Source organism: Fomitopsis serialis, assembly GCF_022376445.1.
Source record: "Fomitopsis serialis strain Sig1Antser10 chromosome Unknown B0H18scaffold_1, whole genome shotgun sequence".
Lineage (NCBI taxonomy): Eukaryota > Fungi > Basidiomycota > Agaricomycetes > Polyporales > Fomitopsidaceae > Fomitopsis > Fomitopsis serialis.
This window is the reverse complement of record NW_025954961.1, coordinates 1,330,142-1,354,967: the sequence shown is the minus strand read 5'-3', so window position 1 is coordinate 1,354,967 and position 24,826 is coordinate 1,330,142. Positions and strand designations below refer to the sequence as shown.

The following is a 24,826-nucleotide window of genomic DNA, read 5'->3' as shown; positions in this document are numbered from 1 at the left end:
CAAGTTACAGGCAGCCCCAACTAAAAACAAAGCGTACAACGGTATATTGCGGCACAACTACGTAGATGGTATGGACAAATCATGACCAGTGCAAGCGATGCAACAAGGGGTAGTCTGTGATGTAGTCATGCAGATATAGACAGACGGGATTCCTCGTACAATCGAGTGGCCAGTAGACGTTGCGGTTCGTTAGTTAGATAGCGCAATAATAGATCTTCAGTCGTTCATTTCCATTTCCTTCCGGATCCTCTCCCGGACTTCCCTGAGACCGCCGCCTTCCCGCTTCACTCTCCTTGGACTCCTCGTCCTCAGCTCCTCGGCGCTCTCCTCTTTGCCTTTGATCCTCCCGGGGCTGATCGGCATCTTACCTGGGCTGCTCAAAGCTCCTGCCTTCGGTGCCGCCTCACTCTCTGCGCTCGTGTTGGAGGCAGGCATCTCGAACCAGTCCTCGCCATCGACATCGAGCTCGCGGACGAAAAATGGACAGAGCTTCACCAGGAGCTCAAGCGACTCAAGCGCCTCCGCGGACGAGATCGGCACTGGCGAGGACTTAAGCACCGCTGTTACCACCTCCGACGCGGGCATCGCGCGGCGCTTGCGCACGGTGGGGGCAGCGGTCGACCCGCCAGGGTTTGAGAACAGCCTGACAACGCACAACTCAGTGGGGGGACATATTCCAATGGGAAGGATACTCACATCCATACACTCTCCGCGACACCGCCGAGCCGTCCAAGCAGGCACCGTCGGCGCACCTCTTCTTGGCTGAGCTTGTTGAGCTGCTCCTTGCTCATACTGGCCCCGGCGTTGCTACCCATGCCCTTTGTAGGAGACGCAGTGAGTGAACGCTGCCGGATACGCTCGTATAGTGCCTGCCGCCTCGAACTCGTTGGTGTCTGCGGAACAGTAGCCGCGTTGGCACCACGCTGGTGGGTTGGTGTGGAGGGGACCGAGCCAGAGTCGCTCGCTGTGGGGGTGCTCCGTCCGGATAGCGAAGGAGTTCGCGCGCTAGTGGGGGTAGTGAAACTGGTCCGGGATGGAGACCGGGAGCTCGTGGGCGTGAGCAAGCTAGTGAGCGAGTCCGTGCGTCCACGCGTGGAAGGTGTTTGCGGGAAGACGATGGTGTTCTTCGCTGGTGTGCCCGTTTGCTGGAGGGCGTGATCGGGAATGGCACGGCAAACTCGTGTGGCTTCTTAGTGGCGACCAGAGGGGAAGCTTGGAAGGGACTTGGAAGGGGACGAAGGTGTGGGTGACGACGATCTCGAGGAGAGGATAGAAGCCGCGGAAGGTGACTTGGGAGAGGAGGCAGCGAGAAGACGCGTGAGGGCAGATGGCTTTGAGGTACTCGGAAGAGCGGGCAAGTCCGCCATAGGAAGACCAGGAACAGTGATCTTGCCAGTATGCAGCTAGAAAGACGGACGTCAGGGTCACAGCGGTGACATGTAGCGTCGGACGAAACATACCTCTACCCATCGACCAAGTTTCGTACGTACGTCTTTCCGCCTTGCCTCGCCAGCTGCTGTCCACCGGGCAACAGCAGCCATTCCACCGCTCATACCCTTGTCGATGTCCATCTCCACCTCGATGCCGATCCCATAGGCTGGGACTCGGGTGTTGGAGGCTTTCGAGAAATGTCTCGTTTGACTTACTACGAAGCCCATACCCCCGCGACTCCAGTCCTTGGATGATGAGGCAACAGGACGGTTCTCGAGGAAGGGATTATCATCCGGACTATCCTCGCGTACCGTGCTCTTCTTCGGCGACTTGGTAGGTGAAGATGGAGCGACAGAACTCTCACCGTCGTCCTCCTGCTTGACCTTAGCCTTGCCCTTCGTCTGAGCTAATCTTGACGCTTTCGGCGTCTTGTCAAGGAAGGGGTTCTCCTCGTCGTCTTCGACAGCGACGACCTTCTTGACAGATCTTTTGGTTGGCGACCTCCGAGGCGTGTCTACGAGGAAAGGGTTCTCCTCGTCGTCTCCAGCGCTGGCCTTCTTCGGAGTCTGAGTCTTCTTTGGGGGTGTCTTCGCAGGCTCGTCGACAAGGAAAGGGTTCTTCTCGTCTTCGACATCCACTGTTGTCGCCCTAGACGCCTCCGCTACAGGCAACGTCTTCGCGTCCCATTCCCACAGCCAGCAGAGCCTCCTCAGATCGTCAACCTCGAACTTCGTGCTTAGGCCGTGGTACGTCCCCAGCGAAAGGTGATTTAGCACGTTCCGCACGAGACCCGTGTCCTCGGAAGGCGCGACGGCGCACGTTGCAAGGGCGTGGGATAGTGCCTGCTGCAGCGCTGTCTGGATGTTGAACAGACGCGACAGGTGTGGGGGGAGGGGGACCTCGTCCGGCTTGAGCTTCCGACGCGTCGATGTAGCTGGGGGCGTCGGGGGACTGCATGGAAATAGCGTACACGCATCGGTCCATGGTCAAGACGCGTCAATCAGGCGAGTACTCACGCTATGCGCAGCTTCTTGGGGGTGAGGAGGTCATCGTCGTCCTCCGCAGGTGCGCGCTTCTTCTTGGGTGAGACGCGCAGCGCTGTGTAGATGCTCGACATCGTTGGCAGAGGTATGAGCTGGAGGGACGCCGAGGGACGCGTCGACCACAGGAGCGATGTTGAACAGCGACCTTCGCGGAGTTGCGAACAGCTTGCGGACAAAAGATGCATGACCCGACCGCGCTAACGCGATCATTTACGCGTCCACGTAAGCAGTTCCCACGATACGCGTCCGGTCACACTGTGACTGTGCGCGTCTCGTCACACCCACAGACACTCACACAAAGCAAAATGATGCAACTGTTGTGCAACTGATTCATAAACGAGGAACGATAGCGAGCTACGATTGCGTAATGACATGGCTAATAGACTGTGATGCGTGAACAAATACATCGAAAGCTAGATCGGTGAGATTCATGGTATAGAAACTCGTTGCGGTATCGTAGAGTGTGTGCGTCACGGCGCACTGGCTGTTGTACACAGAGATGGTGTCGTCTCACTCATCTCCAATTAGAGTAGCAGATCGCGTCTACTGCTTGTTTCGCTCGTCCTCCTCCTTGCTCGTGCTTGATCGCGCAGAGCGCACGCCAAGGATCTCGTCGGCCTCCGGCGTGCCTGCAGGCGGCACGTCCTTGCGAAGCGAAACCCCGACGGGCGAGACACCTTCGTTGTATGCGAGGGCGAAGATGACGTCCATGTCTACAGGACACGCCGATCAGTCGGACGGCCCACTAGCGGGCGAAGCATGATGAACGCACCTTCCAGAGAACGGCCAGCAGTCTCGGGGAAGAAGAAGTACACGATCGGAATGATGAACGCATTCAGGGCGGCGAACACTGCAGATAGCAAATAGCAATGTTCGTGAGCAGACATTACGCGAGCAAACGGGGCGGCCGTTACGTACCGACGTAGGTCTTCCAGCCAATGTTATTGAACGCGGGTCCCGTGACCATGACGACAACGAAGTTGAAGATCCAGTTCGACGCCGTACTGAACGCGTTCGCAGGCGCACGAATGCGCAGGCCGACAATCTCAGCGGGCTGCAGTCCATACCATCAGCACACGTCACACATCGTACCACAAAGCGGAAACTCACGTAGAGCCAAGTCATCCCGAGCCAACCAATCGCGAAGAACGAGTTGAAGACGAAGAGGAGGACAGCGGACGCCACCTTGGCACCCGATGTATCGACGGAGCCCAACACCGCTAGGATGACCATGGTGAGGCACTGTCCGATCGAGCCGAAGAGCATGAGTGGTCGACGGCCCACACGGTCGATGAGGGCGATGGCGATGAGACTGGCAAGGAAGTACTCGGTGCCGTTTGCTGCGGCGATGATTCTCGAGTTCACGTCGTTGATGCCCAAGCGTTGGAAGAGGATCGTCTATGGGATAAGGTTAAGTGACAATCAGGTCAGGGACGACCGTACAAAGACATACAGCATAACTGTAGAGAGCAACCGGTCAACTAAAGTTCAAACGCCACGACCAAGTGAGAAAACTCACTAGGTAATAAGGTTAATACCCGAGATTTGCTGGAAGCACTGGTTGACAACGCCAATGGCCGCGCGACGGAAGTTCTGCGAGCGACCATTCGTGAAGATGTGGCTGAGCGCAGACCGCTGCGGCTCGTTGGCGCCTTCAGCGGAGAGTGCCTCGCGAATGCCATGGTAGGTGAGCTGGACCGACTCGGCCGTGTAGTCCTTGTCCTCGAGAGCAGCGATGACTGCCAGCGCTTCAGCGTCACGACCGTGCTTCGCAAGCCACCGCGGAGATTCGGGCAGCTGAGACAGTGTCAGTCAGAGTACGAGCATTAAGCTGACACGACTCACGAAGAAAATACCGCCGACCATCATAACAGCGAAGAGGATCTGGATTGCAATTGGCACTCTCCATTGCGCGGATGATCCCGTGAGCCAGTAGCTTTGCAAGATGTTAGTCCGCACCATCATATAGGGTACCAAGCGAAACCCACAATGCAAAGTCAATCCACTGTGAGCGCAATGTCATCAGCCTCTGCACACACAACTGTCATGGAATTATACCCACATATGATACCATGATACCGAAAGTGATGAGACTACCCTCAATCATGATAAAGCTCCCACGCTTTGCTGCTGGGGAGCACTCTGCATGATATGATGGCACCGTAGACGTCTATGCACGACCAGGATAAGCTCTAGGGCGTGCATACATGAGTGGCAACTCACGTTCAGACCATTGCCAAGACCGGTGACAATACGGCAACAACCATCTGCGCATAGCTGAACGAAGTCGCCTGGAGGATGGCGCCAATGATCATGATAATACCACCAACGACAATGGTTTTCCTCCGGCCAAGCTTGTCGCCGAGCCAGAGGTTAGCCAGTGCACCGATAAGACAGCCAATTTCCTGGAGGCAAGCAGTCAGCAAACAAGTCGGATCATGGTACCTCGGTCAGGTGGGGAGGCAACGCTGAAAAGAGGGTCCACAGAAGCCAAACGACAATTTCAATGGACTGTCAATCAGTGCGGGGAGAACGGGCGGAGGCCCGAAAAGGCATCAGCTGACAGAACGTAGTGGTTGCAACTTGATGCCCTGACGGGAAACAAACGCTGGCTCCCAGGCGAAGGGTAGTAGTGCGGGCCCCCCGACCAACTGAGATCCGAGGCGCAAGAAATTTACTCACGTAGATAGCGACGATGAAGCTTTGGAGCGTCGCGTGGTTAGCGGGCGAAGTGGCGCCCACCACAACCTGAGGGAACACTTTCTCGAACTGTGGACGGCGTTAGACAATCACTGCTGGCTAGCATCGTGCAGACGACAGTACCTGGTTCGCTGTGAGGAGGGCGGACATAACACCCTGGTCGTAACTGTGAACGCATGTCAGCGTCAGACCACAGACATATGAGCTCTGTACATACCCAAACAGCGTGAAGCCAGTACCCGCGACGAAGGCGAGCGCCGCCGTGAGTCGTTTACCCCGCAGAGCGGGGGCATGAGCGCGGATCTCGTCGCCTCGGTCTGCACCGTGGATGCGGACCTTGTCCTTGTGGCCTTTCTCTGAGACGGAGGCATGGTCAATCGCGCTCGATGCGGAGGAGGACGACATGATGGACAACCCGGGGAAGATGGTGTTGCACGGGGAAGGGCGGTACGGACCTGCATGTCTTATATACCTGCGAACTTCCTTTGTCCACGACGAAGCGCACGAAAATGGTTTGAGGGTGGGCCTGGTGTGGAGCGACATATGAGTGAGATCACGCGGCGGCTGGATGATGAGAGCGCGAAGAAGCGTTAGGTCCGCCACTCAAGTCAAGTGGCCAGCGTCAATGATGGATAGGATATCCCCGAGGACACCCCAAAAACAAGACATACGGCAGAACAGTGGCGCAGCCGGGCGTTGCAGAGCGGGTACGCCGCGAAAGGCAATCCTCGCCTTGGCTGCCACGACGAGCACTCCACCTCCACGCCTGGGGCTCGGACCGGACGCTCTCGCAAGCGAGCACCGTCCCTGCCCGCTCAAGGCACGGCACATCGCTGCGATAAACGCTAAATCGGCAGCCACCCCCGCCGGCGCCGCAACGACGCCCCATATGCTGGAGAGCGTTGACCCAGGCGCTTGCGCCTGCCTTGTTCGATTCGGGGGTGGAGCCACACCTTCCCGCCGCTACGTTGCCGAGCGGTTGTGCACGCCCTGCTTACTGCGATAGATCAGTACCATCATGCTCGGACTTTTGCACGCTCGTCAGGCTGCTGCTCACCACACGCACTGTCGCCCCCGCCGCTTCTGGTCGACGAGGACTCACATGCGCCAGAGCGTGACCAGATCCTCTGGGACGAGGACGGACGTGGGATGGTTACCGCTGCGTCCGCAGAGTAGGCGCCGGGCGTAGTGCCCCGATCGGAGAGGCGATCTCGCTTGGCCACCGCGGCTGATCCCTTCTGCACCTATCCTGCGTCATCGCTGTTCGCTTCAGCTGCCCTCCCTTTTTTCCTCACGCGCTCAACCACGGCCAGGGCCGCCTCCTTCTGCGTTGTGACGTCTTCTTGGCTGGCTGCCCTTAGCGGACGACGAGAGGACCCTATTTATTGGTGGGAGGCCTGATCCGGCAACCCGAGATTTTGCTTTTTTTGTCCGGACGTAGCCTTTCGATTTTGTCCGGATTAAATCAGGCCTTACGAGGTTCTGGTCGGTGCTGTCCGGACTCTGCATCAGGCCTCGGGGCAGGCGGTTCGGTGTCCGGATTGCAGGATCAGGCCTCCTGAGCCATGCAACTCACCGCCTTCGCACCTTCAATATGCACAGATGCAATGGGAGTACTACAGTAGTACTGTGTGAACGCACATTCTTGCCCCGGCAAACCTGCGTGCATACACTACTGAGTTTTACTATTGTTGTGAGAACAGTTATGTTGTTTATGCAACCCAACTACGATGCGGACATATGAGCCTCAATAAGCCTCGTGTAATGTGTGTCGCTCATGGCCCACCGGTGCTCTGAGTTGTCCGGGCCCTTGTCCGGACTAGGATCAGGCCTCGCGCGACATGGACCACCATGTCCGGATACTTCCTCAGGCCTCCGTCCGCATAAGGGACGATTTTGTCCGGATAACATCAGGCATACCCCCCTCAATTGGCCGGATTTTGTCCGGATTAAGATCAGGCCTCTCCCCAATTGATAGGGGTCCTACGACGAGAAGCCGACAGCACCGACGCATCGCATTGCACTCGGCCTTGCCGGTTGCCCGCCGACTCTCCTCACAAACAGCGCTCTCGGCATTGGAGCTCTTCAGCGGTTGATCGGAAGGACGGCGACGGCGACGGCAATTTCGCTCAGCTTTCCTAATACGGAATGAGTATGTTCCACCAGCAGAGGTGATCTTGTGGTATGTCGTCGTGATTATCCAGAGATATCGCGCAGTTGTACTGAAACAACGCCAACGGTCAGTTGGTACACTTGACACGCCGGCCCACGGTCACTCGGGCTGCATGTACTTATCCGGCTGCGCCCTGAATCGACCGCCTATTGAGAACCACCTTTGAAGTTTATTCGAAGTTGGTCCATTGTCGAGGACATCCGCGTATCGCGTACACTGCCAACAGTCTTCTGCTGGTGCGTCTATTTTTGGGTTGCCGGCATGACGCAAGGTACCATCTTCTGCATCGAATCCGTGGCGGTGTGTCTCATATGGAACCGAATAGCTCTGCGTGCGATGTGGCTCATATCCGAACAGCTCTGCGTTCGCTCTGATTCAGGTGCATCGTCTCACTACGTCGACTCATCTCTGCTGAGGTAAAGTGAACAGGAATAGCTAATCTGTGCTCCAATCTACATAGACAGGACGTCGATATGTTGAGTCAGACTCATCGTCGCGACCATGTGCCAGGATACTCACATCGGCGAAATCCTAGCCCTCTCAGACTTACACAAAGCTCGACTCTGACTGGATTGAGCTCTCGCCGACACTCGTGTTTTGCGATGTATCACACATTACAGCATACGTCATTTCATGTGAAACCGCTCTTGCCAGTGCTAGTGAGGCTTAGCAGGCCTGCCTGCAGCGGACGTCGCAGGCGTGTTCGGGCAAGGTGGAGACATATCCCTCCGTCTGCGACGTCTTGACTTCTCTCTGACGACATGTAGTGTTCTATGTTCTATCGCAGGTTCGGATGTGCCACTATCACCGATATGTACTTACCATTGTTCGCACTGGACCCGACGTATCTGCGACAGATAGAGGGGACACCACAACGTGGGGGTACAGTAATCCTTCGAGCGTCTGCTCAGACATGTTGCAAGATGACTGAGACAGGTCCCAATGCAACCACAGCGATCCGGAATGCATTGTTTGACCCTACGAATCCTATGCTCGTGTTCCTAGGAAGAGAAAAAATTCTTTGCTTTATACAGACTGCGCGACAAAGCGCAGTGTATCTGTCTACGGTGAGTAAACAGGTATGTAAATACGTACACGTGTGTCCGGAGCTAGGCCTGGCCGTGGTGCATCGTGCACGACTGGAGCCACTCCCGGTGTATGCAGGTGGCAGAAGAACGCGAAAGTGGCGTGAAACGACTTCCCAGTCTTCCCTGCGGGTGGGAGTGTCCGTATCGATTGGATCCATCCGGCATTTTAAAGGCTTCTGCAACGTAACTCTCGACTCCCCTGGATCTCATAACTCAGCGGCGCCCGGGCAAGAAGTGGAGAGTGTGCCTACAGGCGTAACGAGAAGGTACCCCCACGAACGTCTTTAAGTAGTAGACAATGAAACGTATTCGCAGAGACCTAGGTCTCGAGTCTCCACCAATCACATGCCAGAATCGTTCCTTTTTCGACGAAGACCTATTTAGTATGTAGGTCGACGTCCTGGCGAATGCGCTCTACTATCGTCGGCATGCTTGCTGCATCCAGCTTGAAGCTTTAAAGTTCGAAGCTTGGACGTCCCATCTGACCCAACCGTCGACAGCTTTACGCCCCTCCTTTGTCACTCGTCAATAAGTATTTCAACCAGTATCGAATGATACCAGCGGCATCGAAGCCTCCTCGAGGCTGATAAGCACCGGATCTTTTCCACCCACGATTTGAACGCCAGCAATGTGCTGACCTCTACGGTAGCGTTGTCCGAGAGACCCAGCCGGTCAGTACGTTGCGCTACATAGCCCGCTAAGTAGCTCACCCGCACAACTGGAATCCGTCGTTCGCGCTGTCTAGGTAACCAGATGCATCAGCGGCACGGGAGCATCTCAACTTCGCGAAGTCGGCAACTTAATTGAAGTTAATTCATGTAATTTGCGCGGACCCGTCCGGTCGGTGAGGCATGCCCGCATGCGGGGTGTCCGTTGTTGTCCGCAGATTCTGGCTTGTGCCGAAACCCTGATGCTGCCTCCGTCGACGCCACGGCGTCCGTCCTGGCACGGACGCTCTCGCGGCTGTCGTGTCTCTTTGGTGTAGATCGCGTTCAAGAGGAAGTGCAGTGGACAGCCCGGGAGATGGCGGTCGGTGCGAGGCTGTCAGCATGCGGATTAATAGGACGGCCGCATCTCATCCTGGAGATCTCGTATACAAATATTCAGCGCCCGCGACGCACCGAACCTGGGAGGTGCCTATCAGCATCAGCCTCTGTCCCTGAGATGTCTCTTCGCACGCAGGCAGCGAGAGCCTGACGAGCACCCCCGTGCTTGCTCGAAGGCCTCGCGAGGTGCGCGCACACAGTTGGATCGCGCAGAGGAGGGAGGGGGTCAGCGCGGGAGTGAGATCAGCGAACAGTCGGAGTTGGGGACGGTGGCACTGAGAACCAGATATGGTAACGAGGAGCCTCCGGGCTGTTGATCCTCGGTTGTTCGCTCGGTCGCCCGCGTCGAGCAGCGACTGAGGTGCCGTGGGCAAGTTGCGGGCGAGCACTGCAGGCCACCGGAGCTGTGCGTCCGTGTGATCCTGAAGGTTGACGGTTACTTTGAATCTACGTGTCAGTGAGCTCGTCTCTTTTACTATTGGCTCATATCCGGACGAGAAGCACCGCGAAGATCTAGCCCAGCTGCCGCAGGTTGTTGGCAGCAGGAGGCATCATGGCTTCGGCGGTTATAAGTTCCTGGGCCTTTTCTTTCCTCCTCTCACTCCTGTCCCTCCTTAGGTTACCCGCCTCGTCTTGGATAAATCGCAATGGCGGCGCCGTCGGTCGGGGTGGTCAGCAAGCAGCAGTGGTGAGTGTGCGTCTGCTAAGCGCGTCGTGTGGCGTGCCTTGTTAAGGCCGTGGACTGGGGCGTATGCGAGTATGCAGAGGCTTACGAGTGTACGACAACAGGGACGAGGCTCTCACAAAGGTTCTGGGTGCGTGGAGACATTCTAGCACCGCTCAGTGACGGTGGTTGACGCGCTTCGCACATAGACCTATCCACGACCACCATCGAGCGCAACGCGGAGTTGGAAGCCAGGGTCACGGAGCTGAGGTAGAGCTCGCGGTTTGGAAGCAGGCCCACTCCAACGTCACGGACATGATGGATCGCGACAAGAAGGCGCATAACGCGCGAGTCGCGACACTTAACAGGCAGATAGCCTCGATGGGTCTGCTGAAGGTCAGCTTGCTGTGCCTTGTTGGACACGTTCTGACGTGACGCGCGTGCAACAGGACCCACTCATTCTCTGCGTTATTGACGGAGACATGAACATTTTCTCCCCGATGCTCCTGGCCCAGGGCTTGCAGGGCGGTAGGCAGGCCGCGCAAGAGCTTACTAAGAGCATCGCCGAGTTCCTATCCCAGGAAGAAGTCCAGGTTTTCGGACGGCTCTCCTTCTGGGTGACCATCTACTTCAACAAACGCGGCCTTGTGAACATGCTCCGGGACGAAGGCATCTGCGGGCCTGAGCAACTCGAGGCATTCATGTCCGGGCTGAGCCAGGCGTCCCCTCGGTTCCTCTTAGTGGATGTCGGTCCGGGCAAAGACGGATCTGACGTAAAAATCAGAGGTGCGGAAAGCTCACGCTCTCATTTGTCAATGGGTTTAGACTTTGATTCTGCGCTGCGTAGAATACCTTCAGACGTACGTCGCCTTACCGCAGACGATGCGGGTATTCTTCGGAAGTGAGTGCTGCCCTGAAGCGTGAGGTTAACCTTCATAACCGTCTTTGTCAATTTCGCGCGCACTACAGGTGGCTCTGATGGCAACTACAAATCCGTGCTGCTCGACCTCGAGAAGGACGAACTGCTCGGGAAGGTCGTGCTCTGCAAGGGAGTAATGGCCTTCCCGAGGAGTTGCGACAGCTCTCGGTGTCGAATATGCAGACAGAGACTCTGTTCATGGCTCAGCCTCCGGCATACGTTCACAGGCGACCTGGGTCGATTCCCCTTGCTGGATTGAATCAGAATATCACTACGCAAGGCGGTCTCATCAGCCCTCAGTCTGAGACGCATGTCACGGCCGCTTCTACCTCTGTCGGGCCCGGCACCAACGCTAGGTTTGGGTCCAATGCGAATGGGGCGAAGCCGATAGATCCAACGAAGGTGAGGGGGCATGACCTATTTTTATCCCTCGAAGGTTTTCTGAAGGACGATGTGTTCTAGCCTCTACACAAACGTGGGTACTCTTGCCTTGCCTATCCCCTCGGACTGCTCACTCAAGCCGCTCACGTTACGACGAACAGAATTCCCACCGCCTTGCAATGAGCACTATTTGATGTCCTGCTCCAAAGGCGTGAGGAAGCCAGCTGTGTCATGCGAGTGCGCTAGAGCTCATGTGTCTGGTACAGGCTAACTGCAAGTACTCCCACGATTGGTACCTCTCACCTGAGCAGCTTGAGACACTGTCCAAGAATGCGAAGAAGGCCCCGTGCAACTACTTGAAGAACGGTATGTATGGTGCCTCGGCGGTTTGAATTCTACTCATACCGTTCACAGGCATCGACTGTCCACATGGCGATAGGTGCTGCTGGGTGAGTTTAACTCTGCCATGTCGTCGTGGCATAGGATGACACGTCGTCCTTCATATCAGGGCCATGTCTGCCCCAGCGGGGCTCGGTGCTTCCACCTGAGCAAGGGCAAGTGCTGGTTTAAAGGCGGTATGTTGCCACTTTTGTTCGCCATGCCTATCACTGACTGTGATGCAGATGGCATGCACCCAGTCATGGGTCCTACAGAGCTTCTCATTTAGTTTTCCATCTCAAGAAACCTGAATGACATATTGGATAAACAACAGGCAAGGGTGACACGCTGTCGGTATCTGGCTATCGTTGTTATGATTGGTCTCGTATAATGCTCCTCGATCTACTGGGTATTCACTATATATTGTCGCTTGCAATAGGCTACTAGTACTATGTCTGATATAAATAAATCTGTTGGATCCGCGCTAGCGAAAACGAGATGCCGTTCAGTACCATCACTTGGAAGACGGCAGTGTGTGGGCGCGTTGGCCGCGTCTACTATGCGCGAGGCATCGACTCAATGTCAGTCTTGCTTCCTTGGGGCACATTTGTGCTGCTTCTCTTTCTCAAAACGCTGCTGATCGTTATGTAGGCCTAGACTCAGAACTAAGTGGCTCAAGCGGAGCAACGCGGGCGCATCGTATAGCAGCCGTGGGAAATCGATCTATAGCAACCTGAAAGCAATGCCACTGCATCGAAGCCCCCTCCCAGTCCTCCTCATCACATCTTCACCATCGCTCTTGCCCCATGTCTGCGGTAAGTTAGCAAACGAGCTCAGTTGGGTGCGAAGTGTGTAACATGCTTGCGACAGCACGAAGAAGAGGATTTCGCCCCTTCGGCCACTCCGGGTAGGCAGCATCCACCTGACCACTGATCCAAGGCGAAACTGAGGTGTCATCTGGATAGGCTACAAGCCACGGCGGCGAAGAGCGTCGATGATTATGCCAAAATGGACGCGGAGGATGAGAGCTTAGCGCGCTGGAAGGCCAGCCTGGGTATCGCACCGGGTGCCTCGACTGCCCCCGCCAGTGGTCCCAAGGTGCGTGAGACAGCCCGGCTACTTCCCGGCGTGTTTTCACCCATTTTCCAATAGGTCACCGTCTTTACCCTTGAGCTTGATTCTCCCACATTGCCGGCTGGCAAGAAGCTCGTGCTTGACATCCAGGATCCCGCGCAGCTCGCGAATGTGAAGAAGAATCCGATCGCCATCAAGGAGGGTGTAGAGTACAAGTGAGTGCCTCTGATCGGCGTGTAGGGATTGCATGCTGATTGGATGTCCGTAGTGTCCGTATCACGTTCAAGGTCAACCACTCGATCATCTCGGTGAGTCCACGCCACGCGGTGCGGCAGTCTTCACGTGGAACTCACAAGGTGTCCATTAGGGTGTTCGGTATATGCAGGTTGTGAAACGCGCTGGTGTCCGAGGTGAGCGACTCGTTTCTGATACTCCGTGCCGTAGGTTGTACTTACGCCATGGCAGTGGACAGAATGGAACAGATGCTTGGTTCTTACGGCCCACACCCCAAGGGAGAGGCATACACCAAGAACTTTGACCCAGAGGAGTCTCCGTCCGGCATGCTCGCTCGTTCTGGCACGTATAACGTCAGGAGCCGTGTCGTTGACGATGACGGCGAGGTGTACGCTGGTACGTATCGCTGTCTCTTCTCTGTTTTCAACGTCGAAAGGCTCATGATTGATCTAGACTGGGACTGGTCTTTCAAGCTGGCGAAGGAATGGTAGAGGAACGTCGTCGTCCGGAGGCATCATGGAATCTGTATCACTTTCATCATCGCACACTATACCACATGCTTTGGGTTGTATTGAGGAGTGTCCACATTCTCGTGCCGCGCACGAGTATATTATAATAAAGAAATCGAGACTTTGGGAATTATACATGTCGTGCCCACTGTTAGCTCCATTGAGCGGGAATTTGGCTGGAAATCAAAGCGCATAAGTATGTTACTTCGGGCGGCAATATCCGCAACATGACCTTTACGCTCACCGCGTCGACCGCGCGGTCGCGTACTCTTTGCGACCTCGTCATCCGACATCCACACCGCTGCCTCACCTTCAGTCATTCTCATTTTCAGCATGCAAAGAGACTTAGCTCTCGGCGTAATTTTCTTCGGAACAATGGCACCCTGTCGTCTCCGCCGGTGTCTAAATCCTGGGTGGAGCACCTCCCCGCCAAAATTCGGCCCTACCTATACCTCACGCGTATAGACAAACCTATCGGGACACTCCTCTGTTTTACCCATGCAGTACGCGTTCGGTCTCTTGAACGCGTCAAGAACGCGTCGGTGATATACTCATACCGCTTTGTAGCGTGGTCGATCACCATGGCGTCCTACGCCCTCCAGACGCCTTATACGGTGCCTCTGACATATCTGAGCTTGTTCGGGATTGGGGCACTCGTTATGCGAGGGGCGGGGTGCACTATCAACGACATGTGGGATAAGAACCTCGACAAGAGTGTCGGTGAGCGGTCACATCAGGGTGCTCGTCCTGCGCCATTTCAACGATGCCTGCATGACAGAACGAACAAAAGAGCGGCCGCTGGCGAGGGGAGACATATCACCAGGGCAGGCTGTCGGGTTCCTGGGACTACAGCTCAGTGCGGGGTTGGCGGTGCTCACGCAGCTGAACTGGTACAGGTGAGTCTGGCTCGTCGCACTGGGCGTGCATCCCAACTGACGGTGCATGTAGTATCTTACTGGGAGCGTCCTCGCTCTCAGTCGTAACGATATACCCGTTCATGAAACGGGTGACCTATTGGCCGCAGTCTGTCCTCGGTACGCGCCGAAGTCCCTCCGTCGAGACAAGGACGTAGAAGAGGCTGACGACGCTTATGCTTTGTAGGCCTGGCGTTCAACTGGGGAGCGCTGCTCGGCTGGTCAGCAGTAGCGGGCTCGGTTGACTGGGGTGTCGCCCTCCCCCTCTACGCCGGAGGCATCTGCTGGACGCTCGTATACGACACTATCTACGCGCACCAGGTCCGTCTATCCCCACCGGTCTTGCCCGTATCCCCTCCCGAACTATGACTGCTGACTCCTTACGTTCAGGACAAAACGGACGACGTAACCGCTGGCATTCGGTCGACCGCCCTCCTCTTCGGCGAGCGCACGCGGCCCATCCTCAGCGCGCTCTCCGCGTCCTCCATCTCGCTCATCACTTACGCGGGAATCCTGAACGCACAAGGACCCCTCTTCTACGCAGGCACCGGCCTCGCTGCCATGCAACTCGCGCGCGTGCTCGCGAGGGTGGACTTTAATAACAGACCGAGCTGCTGGAAGGGCTTCGTGGGGTGTGGCTGGTCTGGATTCTGGATATGGATGGGTGCGATGGCGGACTATGGATGGCTGATGTCTGGTATGGGCAATTGATACATTGATTGTGCTGCGTAATGTGATGATAGTCTGTGCGATTGTTGACGTTGAGTGTGCGCAAGCCGTATGGACTACGTCGATGCTCGGGTACAGAGTGATTATTCGCCTTGACCTTGTTTTTATCCAACTTCACTCGGGCTGCAGCGGTCTTGTACCCTCGATCTCCGGATGTTTGGCTGCGCTGCTGTCGTCCTTGTCTGCGTCAAGCTCGCGGCATCTCGTCTGGACACCGTCAGTCATTTCATACGTGATCAGGGTGCGATCGGTGGTCACCTCTAGCGCGAACAGATGCGAATCGTGCGACTCGGGGGCAAGTTGTCGGACCGCTTCAGTGAGGTGGTACAAGTATTCTTTGTTAGGACCCGACGGCCCGACGGACTCCCAAATTTTTCGCGCGAGTTGCTCTATGGGTTCGGACCCGACTTGCGTGTGACACTTCAGTCATCGCGACCGCGCAGAACACTGAATGGGCACTCACTGAATGAGGGATTGGTGTTATGTCCCACGTAGCACTAGCCCTGTCTGAATGCGATGCAGCCATGGAAGGGTCATTGTGGTGGACGTACGAAAGCCTGTACTCGTCACGCTCGTATGGCGGGGAGGCGGAGCAGCGGCAGGCTCACCGACATTGTGGAAAACGACTTGTTCGTGGCCGTCTACGAGACTGAAGACGTCGAGTTGCTCTAACGAGTAGCCGTCCTGGTGATGCTCGGTTAGCCCACGCAGTCGGACAAGGCTCGCATCTATTTACCTTCTCGCGGTAGTCGAGGTAGTCCCGTACCTCCGACTCGTACTTTGGGTCTATGATATACGCAACGCCTGTTGCAGCGGTGAGCAGCAGCAGCAGCATTTGTATTGAAGGCGGCGAGCGTACCCCATACGACATCATCGTCCGGAAACGGATCCTGCACGTTGTCCGGTGAGAACTCGTCGCTCAAGCACCGGAGAAATCACACCGACAGAGCCGGAGAACGCGTCCCAGTCCTCCTTATGCACTAGAGTGACTACTCTGCCAGGGTTCTGTCCACAGAAGCACCAACACATGAGCCTGCATCGACAAGCGTAACTGTGTATGGCAGACGCACCTCCGGCGTGCCGCGATGGTCATGCGACTTCTGGGCAAAGCGGCGTACATAGCCCTTCAAGAATCCCGGATCTGTGAAATTCACAGCGGACGCCGTCAGTCCGGGGCTCCGTCGCGCATGGGAGGGGCAAACGGGACACACGCTGCGATACTACATGCGGCGGGGGCTACACGCCCGCGACCGATAGCGTTCAAACCTAGATCGTCACCGCAGGGTCATAGCAGGGCGAGCGAGCCTACCTTGAAGATGAGGGAGCCGTATCCAAAGACGACGTACGGCTGCCGTTCGCCCGAGTGGCTCATGGCGGCGAGAGGAGACCGTGTCGCCGTCTCACGGAACGGGCGTTCTGTACGATCGAAATCTCGCTCCACGGATCACATGTTTTCCTCACGTCACTCTTCACGGTCGCAACCCGGCAGTCTGGCAGGCAGACTGGGCAGGGGTCTGCGCACTCCGCTAGCGAGTTCGCGACCAATTCGCAACCGAGTCTCCACAACCCCATCTTTCGCTCGCACCCCCACCTCCCGCATCCCTTCCTCCTCTCTCCCATCTTTCTCTGACTCACCGCACGCCCGGACGACGCACATCGCACAGCACACGACCAAGGTGCGTTTGAACATCGCATATCCCATTCCACGAAAAGGCAAAACGTTACTAAAGTATGAGCTACGCATTATGCAACAAGGGGGTGTATGTACACTCTGGACATACACACAACAACCAGATACCAGGCATTAACGCACCAAAGGCGCAGGCGTCATCGAAGGTCATTACGAATAAATAACGTGGGCGAGCATCGTCGGGGCTGGGCTGGGGCTACAAGTGGGTGGACGGCGGCGGTTAGTGCAACAACGTGGTGTGAGATGGGAGGCCTTGTTCGTGTGGGTCGGAGCAGGATGGCGAGGGCGGCAGGGTAGCGGGGAGGGGAGGGGTCGACCGGACGTCATGTCATGCAGGTGCGTCTTCATCTTCAAGTCTCTTCTCCTCTTCACGCCGACGCGTGGAACTTGACCGCAGCATGCGTGCGGCTCTTGAGCCAGCCCTTGAGCGCAACGACCAGGAGACCCAGCAGAACGCCAGGCACGTAACCGCGACGCCGACGTTCAAGAACATCATGACGTCATCGTGGCCCTGGCGCATCGCCGCGATCGTGACCTCCTCCGTCGAGAACATGAACATCAGCCCGCCGCACGCCAGCAGGAAGCTCGCGAGCGCCTCCGTCGGCGGACGGCTGGGCAGGATGCTCCGTGGGGGGCCCAGCCACACGAAGAAGTAGGTCAAGCACCGCAGGACGGCGAACCCGCTCAGGAGGTAGCCCCAGAGCATGTGGATCTGGACCTGGAAGAGGTACGTCTGTGCATGTGCGGACATCGCTGCGCCAGTAATGCCGATGCACAGCGCCGGGAACGGGTTGAAGCTCCCCGCATAGCTCGGAGGCTCTGCCACCGCCTCTTGGCCGAGGGTCGCGCCTATCGCAGCTGTGCTGCCCGCCGCAAGCCACCGCCGGATCCTCTTGCTCTCAATGCCCATGCCGATGAGACCCGCGAACCAGAACATAACCGCGATACTGATATGCTGCACCTGCTTGGTGGTGTACGGATCGCCCGGCTGAGCACCGAAGCGCTCCATCCAAGTGTTCGTGATTCCGTACACGAAGACGACAGACGACTCGACGAATTCGGCGGAAGGGTAGTTACCTGCAGGCGCGCGATTCCACGCCCACCCGAGCTCAGAGAAAGAACCAAGGTACCGCGCAAACGTGACCAGGCCGTAGCACCAGAAGATGCCGCCCTCTGTGAAACGCACACGCATCGTCAGGAAAGGAAGAGAAATACTTGACACGAGAGACATACTGATCAGGTGAGCAAGACAACCGTTAACCCAATTCTGCCGGCATCCGCCAGTGTACGTCACAATACCCGTCAGGAACTGCATGAAGCCGGCAAAGACCAGCACCCGCTCTGACGTTCCAAATGCCGCGCGACCAATCTTCTTCAATAGCCATGCCCTGTTCTCGGTAGCGTACCACGGACCAGGGACGTGAAGAGTGTCGTCGGAGTCGCGCGGAGAGCGAGGACCGAAGAGCGTACGCTCGGAAGCCGCCGAATGTGGGTAGGATGCCTGACGTGCGTGACGCGTGACGTTGTTCGCCCACTGGGCGGTCTCCTCGTGCTCGCTATCCTGGGCGTCGAAGATCGTGCGAATGGGTTGCATCGACTGGTTCCGGCGCCCATGGAGCGTTTCCGACTCGGAGTCCTCGCACTCGATGTCCCTCGTTTTCAGCTCGGCGGCCTCGAGCTCATCCTCTGCGACCAAGTTGGTGTACTCGGATGAAAGATGGACCGACGGCTCATCTCGTCCGAGGATGACGGTGTTCCAAGTTGAGTTGATGCTGAATCTCTCCTCCCCCGGCGGATCGCGACGAAGTAGTGCCATGCACGAAGGATGATGGCGAGGGTATCTACCACGGACAGCGCCGCAGCGAAGAACAGCCAACCATAGCCTTGAGACGAATGCCGTTCGCCGTCATACCTGGGAAGATGGGCAAATAGAGTTGGTGAGTGGAGCAACTTCGGGTCTAGCGCGCCGAGACGTACATGTCCGGAGTCAGTTTGCGATATAGCATGCTCGCGCCGACACCGATCGTGGTGAAGGCATAGAAAAGGATCACTGTGACTGGGTGCCATGCGGATTTGACGGAGCGCAGTGCGATGCCTGGGGAGGGGTAGGAACGTCGGTACGCGGCCGAGGTGGCGGGGACGGTGGGTGTGTCGGCAGACGTGACGCGACGTACCTACTGGAAGGGCGCCGAAGAAGGCAAGGCCCATGGAGAGGACGTGGACGGCCATGAGGCCGGGATACCTCCGCTCACCGTGGGTGTCCATGATATCGCTCCAGTAGTATGATGGCGGGGTGGGTTGATGCGACACCGCGATCTCGGTCTCGTTGAGCTTGACGAGGGGCGCGCCCATGTGGTGGTGGTCACCGTCTCTCCGGTATAGTGTCTCTTCGTATGGGGATGCATCTGATCCTGAGGCCACCGGAAGGTCGAGCGCGTGGAAGTCGTGGGGGGGAACTGCGGCGAGTGCGCCTGCGAGTGCGGGGACGAGGAAGGGGAGGATGTGGAGGGCGCGCATGGCGGGCGAGGAGAGACGGTAAAGAGGGGCAGGCGGACGGACAAGATATCTTATTATACCGCGGCTGACGGAGAAGGTCGGAGGAAGGCTTGCGAACGTCTTAGGCTGGCCCGGCCTGTCCGCTGTGCTCGCGTCCCCGTGCGACTGCGAGAGTCACCTCCAGCGGCTGACTCATGCGCCCCGCGTCACTTCCGATCACACACCGCCCGTCCTCCTCCTCCTCCTCCTCCCCTCTCCACTCGCCCTCGTACGCTCTGGTCCCGGCATCTCTCTGCGCGCGTGTCCGCCCCCGCGCCCCCCATGCGCGCGAGCCCGCCCACTGTGGCGCGCGATGAGCGCATTCCCGGGCGATGCCATCCCGATTGGCGCCCGCATCACCAACCCAAAATGACGGGATGAGAGTGAGATGCGATCGCGCGTCGTGACCTCATCCAAAAGAACATGCCGCCCGATCCGCCGCACACCACCGACCCCGACGCCGCTGTGTCTCCTCGATGCGCTCCACAACGCCGGCGCCCTCGTCGACGTCGCGCGCGTAGTTCTGTCGCTGCATCGCTGCAGCCTGCCGTCGCGTCGCCCGCGCATTACAACGTGCTCTGCTGCTTCTGGTGTCTCGTCCCGGCGTCTTGCTCTGACCTTGTTCCGAATCCCGTAAAGCCGAGTCCGTCTCGTCCGGTCCAGTCACGCCCTCGCCGGGTCCGGTACACTGTGACCTCGTCACCCCAATCCAGCCCGTGCCATTCTTCCCCGACGCCGACGCTCTCTGCTCCGGCAACGCTAGCTACCTCCTCCCCGAGTCGTCGGCCATCGTTCCGGTGCATTCGCCTCCATCAAGGTCGCCATGTGGCGCACTACTGCCCACTGCCCAGAGCCGACTAGTTCATCCCTGCGATCTTCTGTCAACCCTCGTCTTGTGTGTGATGGTCTGCGGACGGGCTCGTGCTCAGCGCTCAGTACTGCGTGCCCAGTATTCTACAGTACTGCCCAGCGCTGTCGCGGCGTGCCATACCCGCCACGCGCAGCCTGTGTCATAGCCCGATATCACGACTTGTGGACGGTAAGTGTCATTTAGTTTGGTTCGTGCTACATGCGTTGTACGGTACCGGTGCGGCCAATTTCCAAATGTCAATTTCGATCCAACTGTCCAACCACTCGTTCTGCTGTGCAGTATCCCTGTATTGTAAGTACGTCCATCCGTGCGCACCGACGGATCCACCCCTTCTGAAGAACCTCGGTCTGTCAATATATCACTGTCACTGTCAGCATTCTATCCACACCAGCACCATAACCCACACGGCCCATCTAAAGCGCGCGGGTCCCATCGCGAGACACACCCCGCCTTGGGTGGCTTACGTCCACAGCCACGTCTTCTCCAACCCGCTGATGGACAGTGACACCTCGAAGACGTCTTTACAGCCCGAGGCGCCGCACTCCCTCACCCGCCCGCATGTGGATGGGCCGTCACGATGTGCCGGATAGGCAAGGATGTGCACCGTCTGCCCACGCCCGTCAAGCGGCCAACACGTTCGCGGGCCAGCTTTTCGAGCGATCTCTGCGGATGGCCCGGCCTAATTCTGTTCAGTCTCGGACCATTGATAGAATATTACTCCTCTCACTGCCTCCGAGCGTCCCCGATCGATGAGTTACCTCCAACCGGAGTACATCCAACCACTCTGTTCGGTCCCTTCAGCGCGCGTCGTGCGTGTCTCCGCCACCACGGACCCGGGCGCCCCGATTGACCGGCATTTTGCACAGTGCTTACAGCTGTTTCCAAAATGATAGGCCCCTCATCAAAAATGCGTACACGGGCGGAGAGCGTCGGATCTTGCCTTCAAGGTGATCCGCACCTTCTGCCGGTCGACCTCAGCCACCCGCCGTAGTCTGGCTCGCCCTCGACGTGCCGGTTATGGTCCAATCTTGATGGGAATAGGGAGACCGACACACTCCGCCTGAGTGCGGTTTCTTGATGCGGGGCCCATCGTTTTGGAAACAGCTGTAATAGTGCAACATATACGGTACCAGCAGGCACACATGCGGCATGCCACTGGGAAGTGGACTCATCTAATAATCAGGGGTTGTAGAAGTGCGTGTCGGGCTTCGCGCGCGCGGGCGGTTGGTAAGCGCGAGGCCTCGCCAAGCTCGAGCCCTTCATTTGGGCGCGCCGGTGGTGCCGTGCACGCAAGCCCGCGTCGGCATGCTGTGATCGGCTCCGTAATCGTGCGCGTGAATACTGACTGTACGCGTACGATCGACGCGATGTAGACCACTTACATAGCTGAGCGCCGTAGGTCTCCTGCTGATCTATATACCGACTCGGAGGTGTAGGTGGCGTTGGCAAAAGACACAGGCCCTGTGGGGGCAACTCAAATTTAGAGCGCAGGGCTGCCGGAAAAGAGCATGAACTCAAGATGAACTGCACAAGCCGGATCGGCTGGGCGCTTAAGCGATCGTATTGCTGGGAGGCCTGGGACACGGCGTTTGCCAGGTGTCCTCAGGCTATTACTAAAAAGAACTTAGCTGGGTATGCGACTGCCACTCCATGGTGTACCCTCTAGCTAATTATATCTTTTCGCTCCTCGTCTCGTTCTCAGGATGAATGCATGAATGCATGCGAACGCGCCGTCATCGGCCCAGGTTGGGAGCGTGCAATCTGGTTTGGACGACGTCAACTGAAGACCAACTGACGAAGTCGACCCCAATAGGACTCGGCGCCGGGTTACGCTCGGTCCATAAAACGCAGAGTGGAAGGGCTTCGAGCTGCCATTGCACAGGGATATCATTCCAGTCATAGACCCCGTAGGTACATGTCTCTGATCGCGCAGTCGTCAGTAGTATGCAAGTCTTTGCTATGGAACGGTGCTCACCGAGGAAAACCCCTTACACCCGGGGATACCTGCAGTCAAACTTGAGGTTTATTCACCTCTGGACATGCTGAAGAGCGTAGAGCAGACGCGGACTCCTTCATCAGCCGACAGGCTCTCTACAACCACCTCCGAATGTTCTGGGCGCCCAGTGACCTGATACCACTGGTATGGCTCCGGCGCATCCCAATCATCGTGTGAGAACCAAGCCCCTGTCTGCGTGCGCAAGCCAATGTACTCCAATGAAGGAATACAGGCTCCAATGATGCAAGAATACTGCTTCCAGTTGGAGGCCTTGCCCCAGGGTCCGTGTCCCTGGAGTACGATAGCGATACCTTTGAGAGGCAAAGCCCGGAGGAGCGAGAATTCGTCGATCTGTGCATAAAATTAACTGGTCAGTGAATCGAACGTTTCAACAGTCTCTCAATACTCACCAACACATTCTTTGCCTCTTCGTCGGTCAAGTTCCAGTCATGCCCATGTTGGCGCTCACTAGGTACCACAGTGATTCTCATGCAGCGGACTGAGGGTGCGTGATGAGCTATGCATGCATACGTGTTCTTGTCAGCGCTGCACTCGAGTACGACGGGCAGGGTGTGTTGAAGCATGGCGATGGTACCACCCGCTAGGGCCTGGTTGAACGGAGGGGCGAGGTACCTGTACGCCTGAAGGGTCCAATGCATGATCAAGTGTCGGACCGGATGCTGCAAAGGGAGAGGATGTGCCGCCCAAACGGTGTCAAGTTTTCGCCATTGATGGATGGCAGGCTCGACAGCGGAGGGTCCGGGCTCGGTGTGCAGACGGCGCAGGTTTGGGAAAGCGCGGGCCATGGCTTGTAGATTGACTGGATTACCGCGAACGAGTTTGAGTTCACGAACAGCACGCCAAACCGTGTGTGGTTCGAGCTCCTCTATGATGTCCAAGCCTCCATGCAGGCTCAGAACCTGCAGTGATTCAGTGAAGTTGTGTAGAAAGCGGTCATTCCCGAAGGCATAGTCGCCCCACCACCTTTCTCTCGTCTCTTGATCATTATATTCGATGATGCGGAGTTCAACTCTCCTGAGGCGACTCTGCATTCTAGAGAGAAGGCCGAGTGTCGACACGTCGGCGCCATAGAAGCAGACCTCCTGGAGACGCGGGAGGCTCGCTATGGCATCTATGAGCTGCGGTACATCATCGAAGATGGCCTCCGAGTAGTGAATGGAGATCCTGCGTAGCTCAACGGCACCTCGAATGACATCCGCGAGCGGTTCCGCAAGAGTGAAGGTGTCCGTCGGCGGTACAGTGCCTCTGTCGCGTTCTCCCCATTCTACGCAGAAAGCCTCTTCTCCAAGCTGAAGAGCCTTGAGCTTCCGGAGGCGATGGGACGCATGCGGTGAATCGAGCATGTAAGCGCGAAAGCCCTCGAAGAGCTCCGGATCCGCCAGTGCCGATCGTTTTGCGCCCCGTAAACACAGCCAAGGAAGCGGGAACTCGACTTCTTCCAAGAAATGCGGCATCGCTAGTTTGTGGCCGTCGCGACATGTCATGGAAAATTGGAGGGCATCATATGGGTTTGCGAATGACAAAATGACATCGAGAACGTCGAGGTTCAACGTCAACGGGGAGGAACTCATGGTGGTCGTGACGGTCGGCCCTCAAGGCCTCAACTGAGTTCCATTTGAATGATACGCCAATTGAACCCTACTTACGGAAATCGTCGCGCTGGTAGACAAACACGTCCGTCGACCGTACTAGTCTCCTAGTCTCCTGTGGGCAGAGTAGACAATCCACTCAACCTCCGATGGCTCCGGATATCCAAGTTGTCGTCGACCGGAACCTTCGCTTGTTCTCTTAGCGTTCAGAGACGAAACATTGGCAGACGAAAGGCTGAGCCTCACTCGGAAAGCGACATAAATAGTATCTTGAATGTCGCAGTGTCGCGTTGCTTTTCTCCTACCCGTCTTTCGTTATCATGACCGTTGGCTCTGTGTACTGGAGGCAGGCAGCGTATGACTTTGCAGAGGAAGTGCCACACGATGTGGCGCGAAGGCCATGAAACGCTATAACAGGTCGTTTAGTACTGGCGTTGTACCGGCGCTTTCAATCGTCGCGACGACTTGGACAGTTTCAGTCTCGGTGGACCGTCGCGCCGTCTGGGGCTGCAGGACTATCGACTCAAGCTAGTGCTACTACGCTGGAAAGCTACCAGCGAGAGCGGTCGGAAGGACAGTCCGAGACCGCCTGCAGAAGACCGCCCTAAGGCCTGCCTTAGAGTCTGCGGAGGGGAGACCGGTGACCGTTGCTGGCATCGGTTCGACGCAAAGCCCAAGTTCATCACCGTCGCAGCTCGTCTAGGCCCGGGGGTAGATGGTCGTCTTGCCAGTGCCTCTCGCTGGAGGACTACTTACCTCTACGAATGACCGGTAGACAGCGCAAGTAATGCCGTGCAAGACCTGGCCCGTATTACGGACGGACTCACTTGTTCTAACCCTG

General features: G+C 57.1%; 9 protein-coding genes across 9 annotated transcripts; 4 read left to right on the top strand and 5 right to left on the bottom strand.

Annotated features, from left to right (window-relative positions):
• Positions 1–27: 27 nt before the first annotated feature.
• On the bottom strand, positions 28–2,630 carry B0H18DRAFT_967660 (uncharacterized protein). The gene is made up of 7 exons (XM_048043430.1): positions 2,448–2,630; positions 2,306–2,382; positions 1,461–2,284; positions 1,202–1,403; positions 1,042–1,177; positions 697–1,005; positions 28–643 (listed from the first exon to the last, which is right to left on the bottom strand). The coding sequence occupies exons 1-7, from the start codon at positions 2,546–2,548 to the stop codon at positions 217–219; spliced, it is 2,076 nt and encodes a 691-aa protein (XP_047901352.1). The 5' UTR covers positions 2,549–2,630; the 3' UTR covers positions 28–216.
• A 147-nt stretch (positions 2,631–2,777) lies between these two features.
• Positions 2,778–5,613, bottom strand: B0H18DRAFT_967649 (general substrate transporter). The gene is made up of 13 exons (XM_048043429.1): positions 5,392–5,613; positions 5,298–5,340; positions 5,157–5,243; positions 4,730–4,879; positions 4,537–4,644; positions 4,463–4,479; positions 4,320–4,410; positions 3,994–4,271; positions 3,928–3,934; positions 3,585–3,872; positions 3,393–3,528; positions 3,247–3,324; positions 2,778–3,187 (listed from the first exon to the last, which is right to left on the bottom strand). The coding sequence occupies exons 1-13, from the start codon at positions 5,577–5,579 to the stop codon at positions 3,018–3,020; spliced, it is 1,641 nt and encodes a 546-aa protein (XP_047901351.1). The 5' UTR covers positions 5,580–5,613; the 3' UTR covers positions 2,778–3,017.
• Positions 5,614–8,004: 2,391 nt separating this feature from the next.
• Positions 8,005–8,901, top strand: B0H18DRAFT_18401 (uncharacterized protein). The gene has a single exon (XM_048037008.1). It carries the CDS (start codon positions 8,121–8,123, stop codon positions 8,721–8,723), a length of 603 nt encoding a protein of 200 aa, XP_047901350.1. The 5' UTR covers positions 8,005–8,120; the 3' UTR covers positions 8,724–8,901.
• Positions 8,902–10,034: 1,133 nt separating this feature from the next.
• B0H18DRAFT_1134244 (uncharacterized protein) lies at positions 10,035–12,112 on the top strand (the record flags this gene model as incomplete). The annotated part of the gene is made up of 11 exons (XM_048035577.1): positions 10,035–10,169; positions 10,271–10,296; positions 10,355–10,541; positions 10,595–10,931; positions 10,993–11,046; positions 11,115–11,197; positions 11,248–11,466; positions 11,712–11,811; positions 11,885–11,894; positions 11,929–12,020; positions 12,069–12,112. 11 exons carry the CDS (start codon positions 10,035–10,037, stop codon positions 12,110–12,112), a joined length of 1,287 nt encoding a protein of 428 aa, XP_047901349.1.
• Positions 12,113–12,477: 365 nt separating this feature from the next.
• B0H18DRAFT_967616 (immunoglobulin E-set) lies at positions 12,478–13,773 on the top strand. Its single transcript, XM_048043428.1, has 6 exons — positions 12,478–12,921; positions 12,976–13,112; positions 13,166–13,205; positions 13,265–13,307; positions 13,363–13,527; positions 13,585–13,773. Exons 1-6 carry the CDS (start codon positions 12,832–12,834, stop codon positions 13,620–13,622), a joined length of 513 nt encoding a protein of 170 aa, XP_047901348.1. The 5' UTR covers positions 12,478–12,831; the 3' UTR covers positions 13,623–13,773.
• A 448-nt stretch (positions 13,774–14,221) lies between these two features.
• Positions 14,222–15,265, top strand: B0H18DRAFT_1112674 (4-hydroxybenzoate polyprenyl transferase; the record flags this gene model as incomplete). The annotated part of the gene is made up of 5 exons (XM_048032850.1): positions 14,222–14,360; positions 14,419–14,536; positions 14,589–14,674; positions 14,742–14,875; positions 14,945–15,265. The coding sequence occupies 5 exons, from the start codon at positions 14,222–14,224 to the stop codon at positions 15,263–15,265; spliced, it is 798 nt and encodes a 265-aa protein (XP_047901347.1).
• Positions 15,266–15,397: 132 nt separating this feature from the next.
• Positions 15,398–16,655, bottom strand: B0H18DRAFT_866747 (ChaC-like protein-domain-containing protein; the record flags this gene model as incomplete). Its single annotated transcript, XM_048039807.1, has 9 exons — positions 15,398–15,690; positions 15,747–15,780; positions 15,896–15,967; positions 16,020–16,087; positions 16,143–16,173; positions 16,229–16,288; positions 16,354–16,424; positions 16,495–16,519; positions 16,593–16,655. The coding sequence occupies 9 exons, from the start codon at positions 16,653–16,655 to the stop codon at positions 15,398–15,400; spliced, it is 717 nt and encodes a 238-aa protein (XP_047901346.1).
• Positions 16,656–17,341: 686 nt separating this feature from the next.
• Positions 17,342–19,325, bottom strand: B0H18DRAFT_1081155 (uncharacterized protein; the record flags this gene model as incomplete). The annotated part of the gene is made up of 7 exons (XM_048031348.1): positions 17,342–17,395; positions 17,419–18,146; positions 18,207–18,240; positions 18,268–18,756; positions 18,777–18,885; positions 18,951–19,068; positions 19,148–19,325. The coding sequence occupies 7 exons, from the start codon at positions 19,323–19,325 to the stop codon at positions 17,342–17,344; spliced, it is 1,710 nt and encodes a 569-aa protein (XP_047901345.1).
• Positions 19,326–22,368: 3,043 nt separating this feature from the next.
• Positions 22,369–24,041, bottom strand: B0H18DRAFT_17997 (uncharacterized protein). The gene is made up of 2 exons (XM_048036997.1): positions 22,786–24,041; positions 22,369–22,726 (listed from the first exon to the last, which is right to left on the bottom strand). Exons 1-2 carry the CDS (start codon positions 23,965–23,967, stop codon positions 22,403–22,405), a joined length of 1,506 nt encoding a protein of 501 aa, XP_047901344.1. The 5' UTR covers positions 23,968–24,041; the 3' UTR covers positions 22,369–22,402.
• Positions 24,042–24,826: the final 785 nt, after the last annotated feature.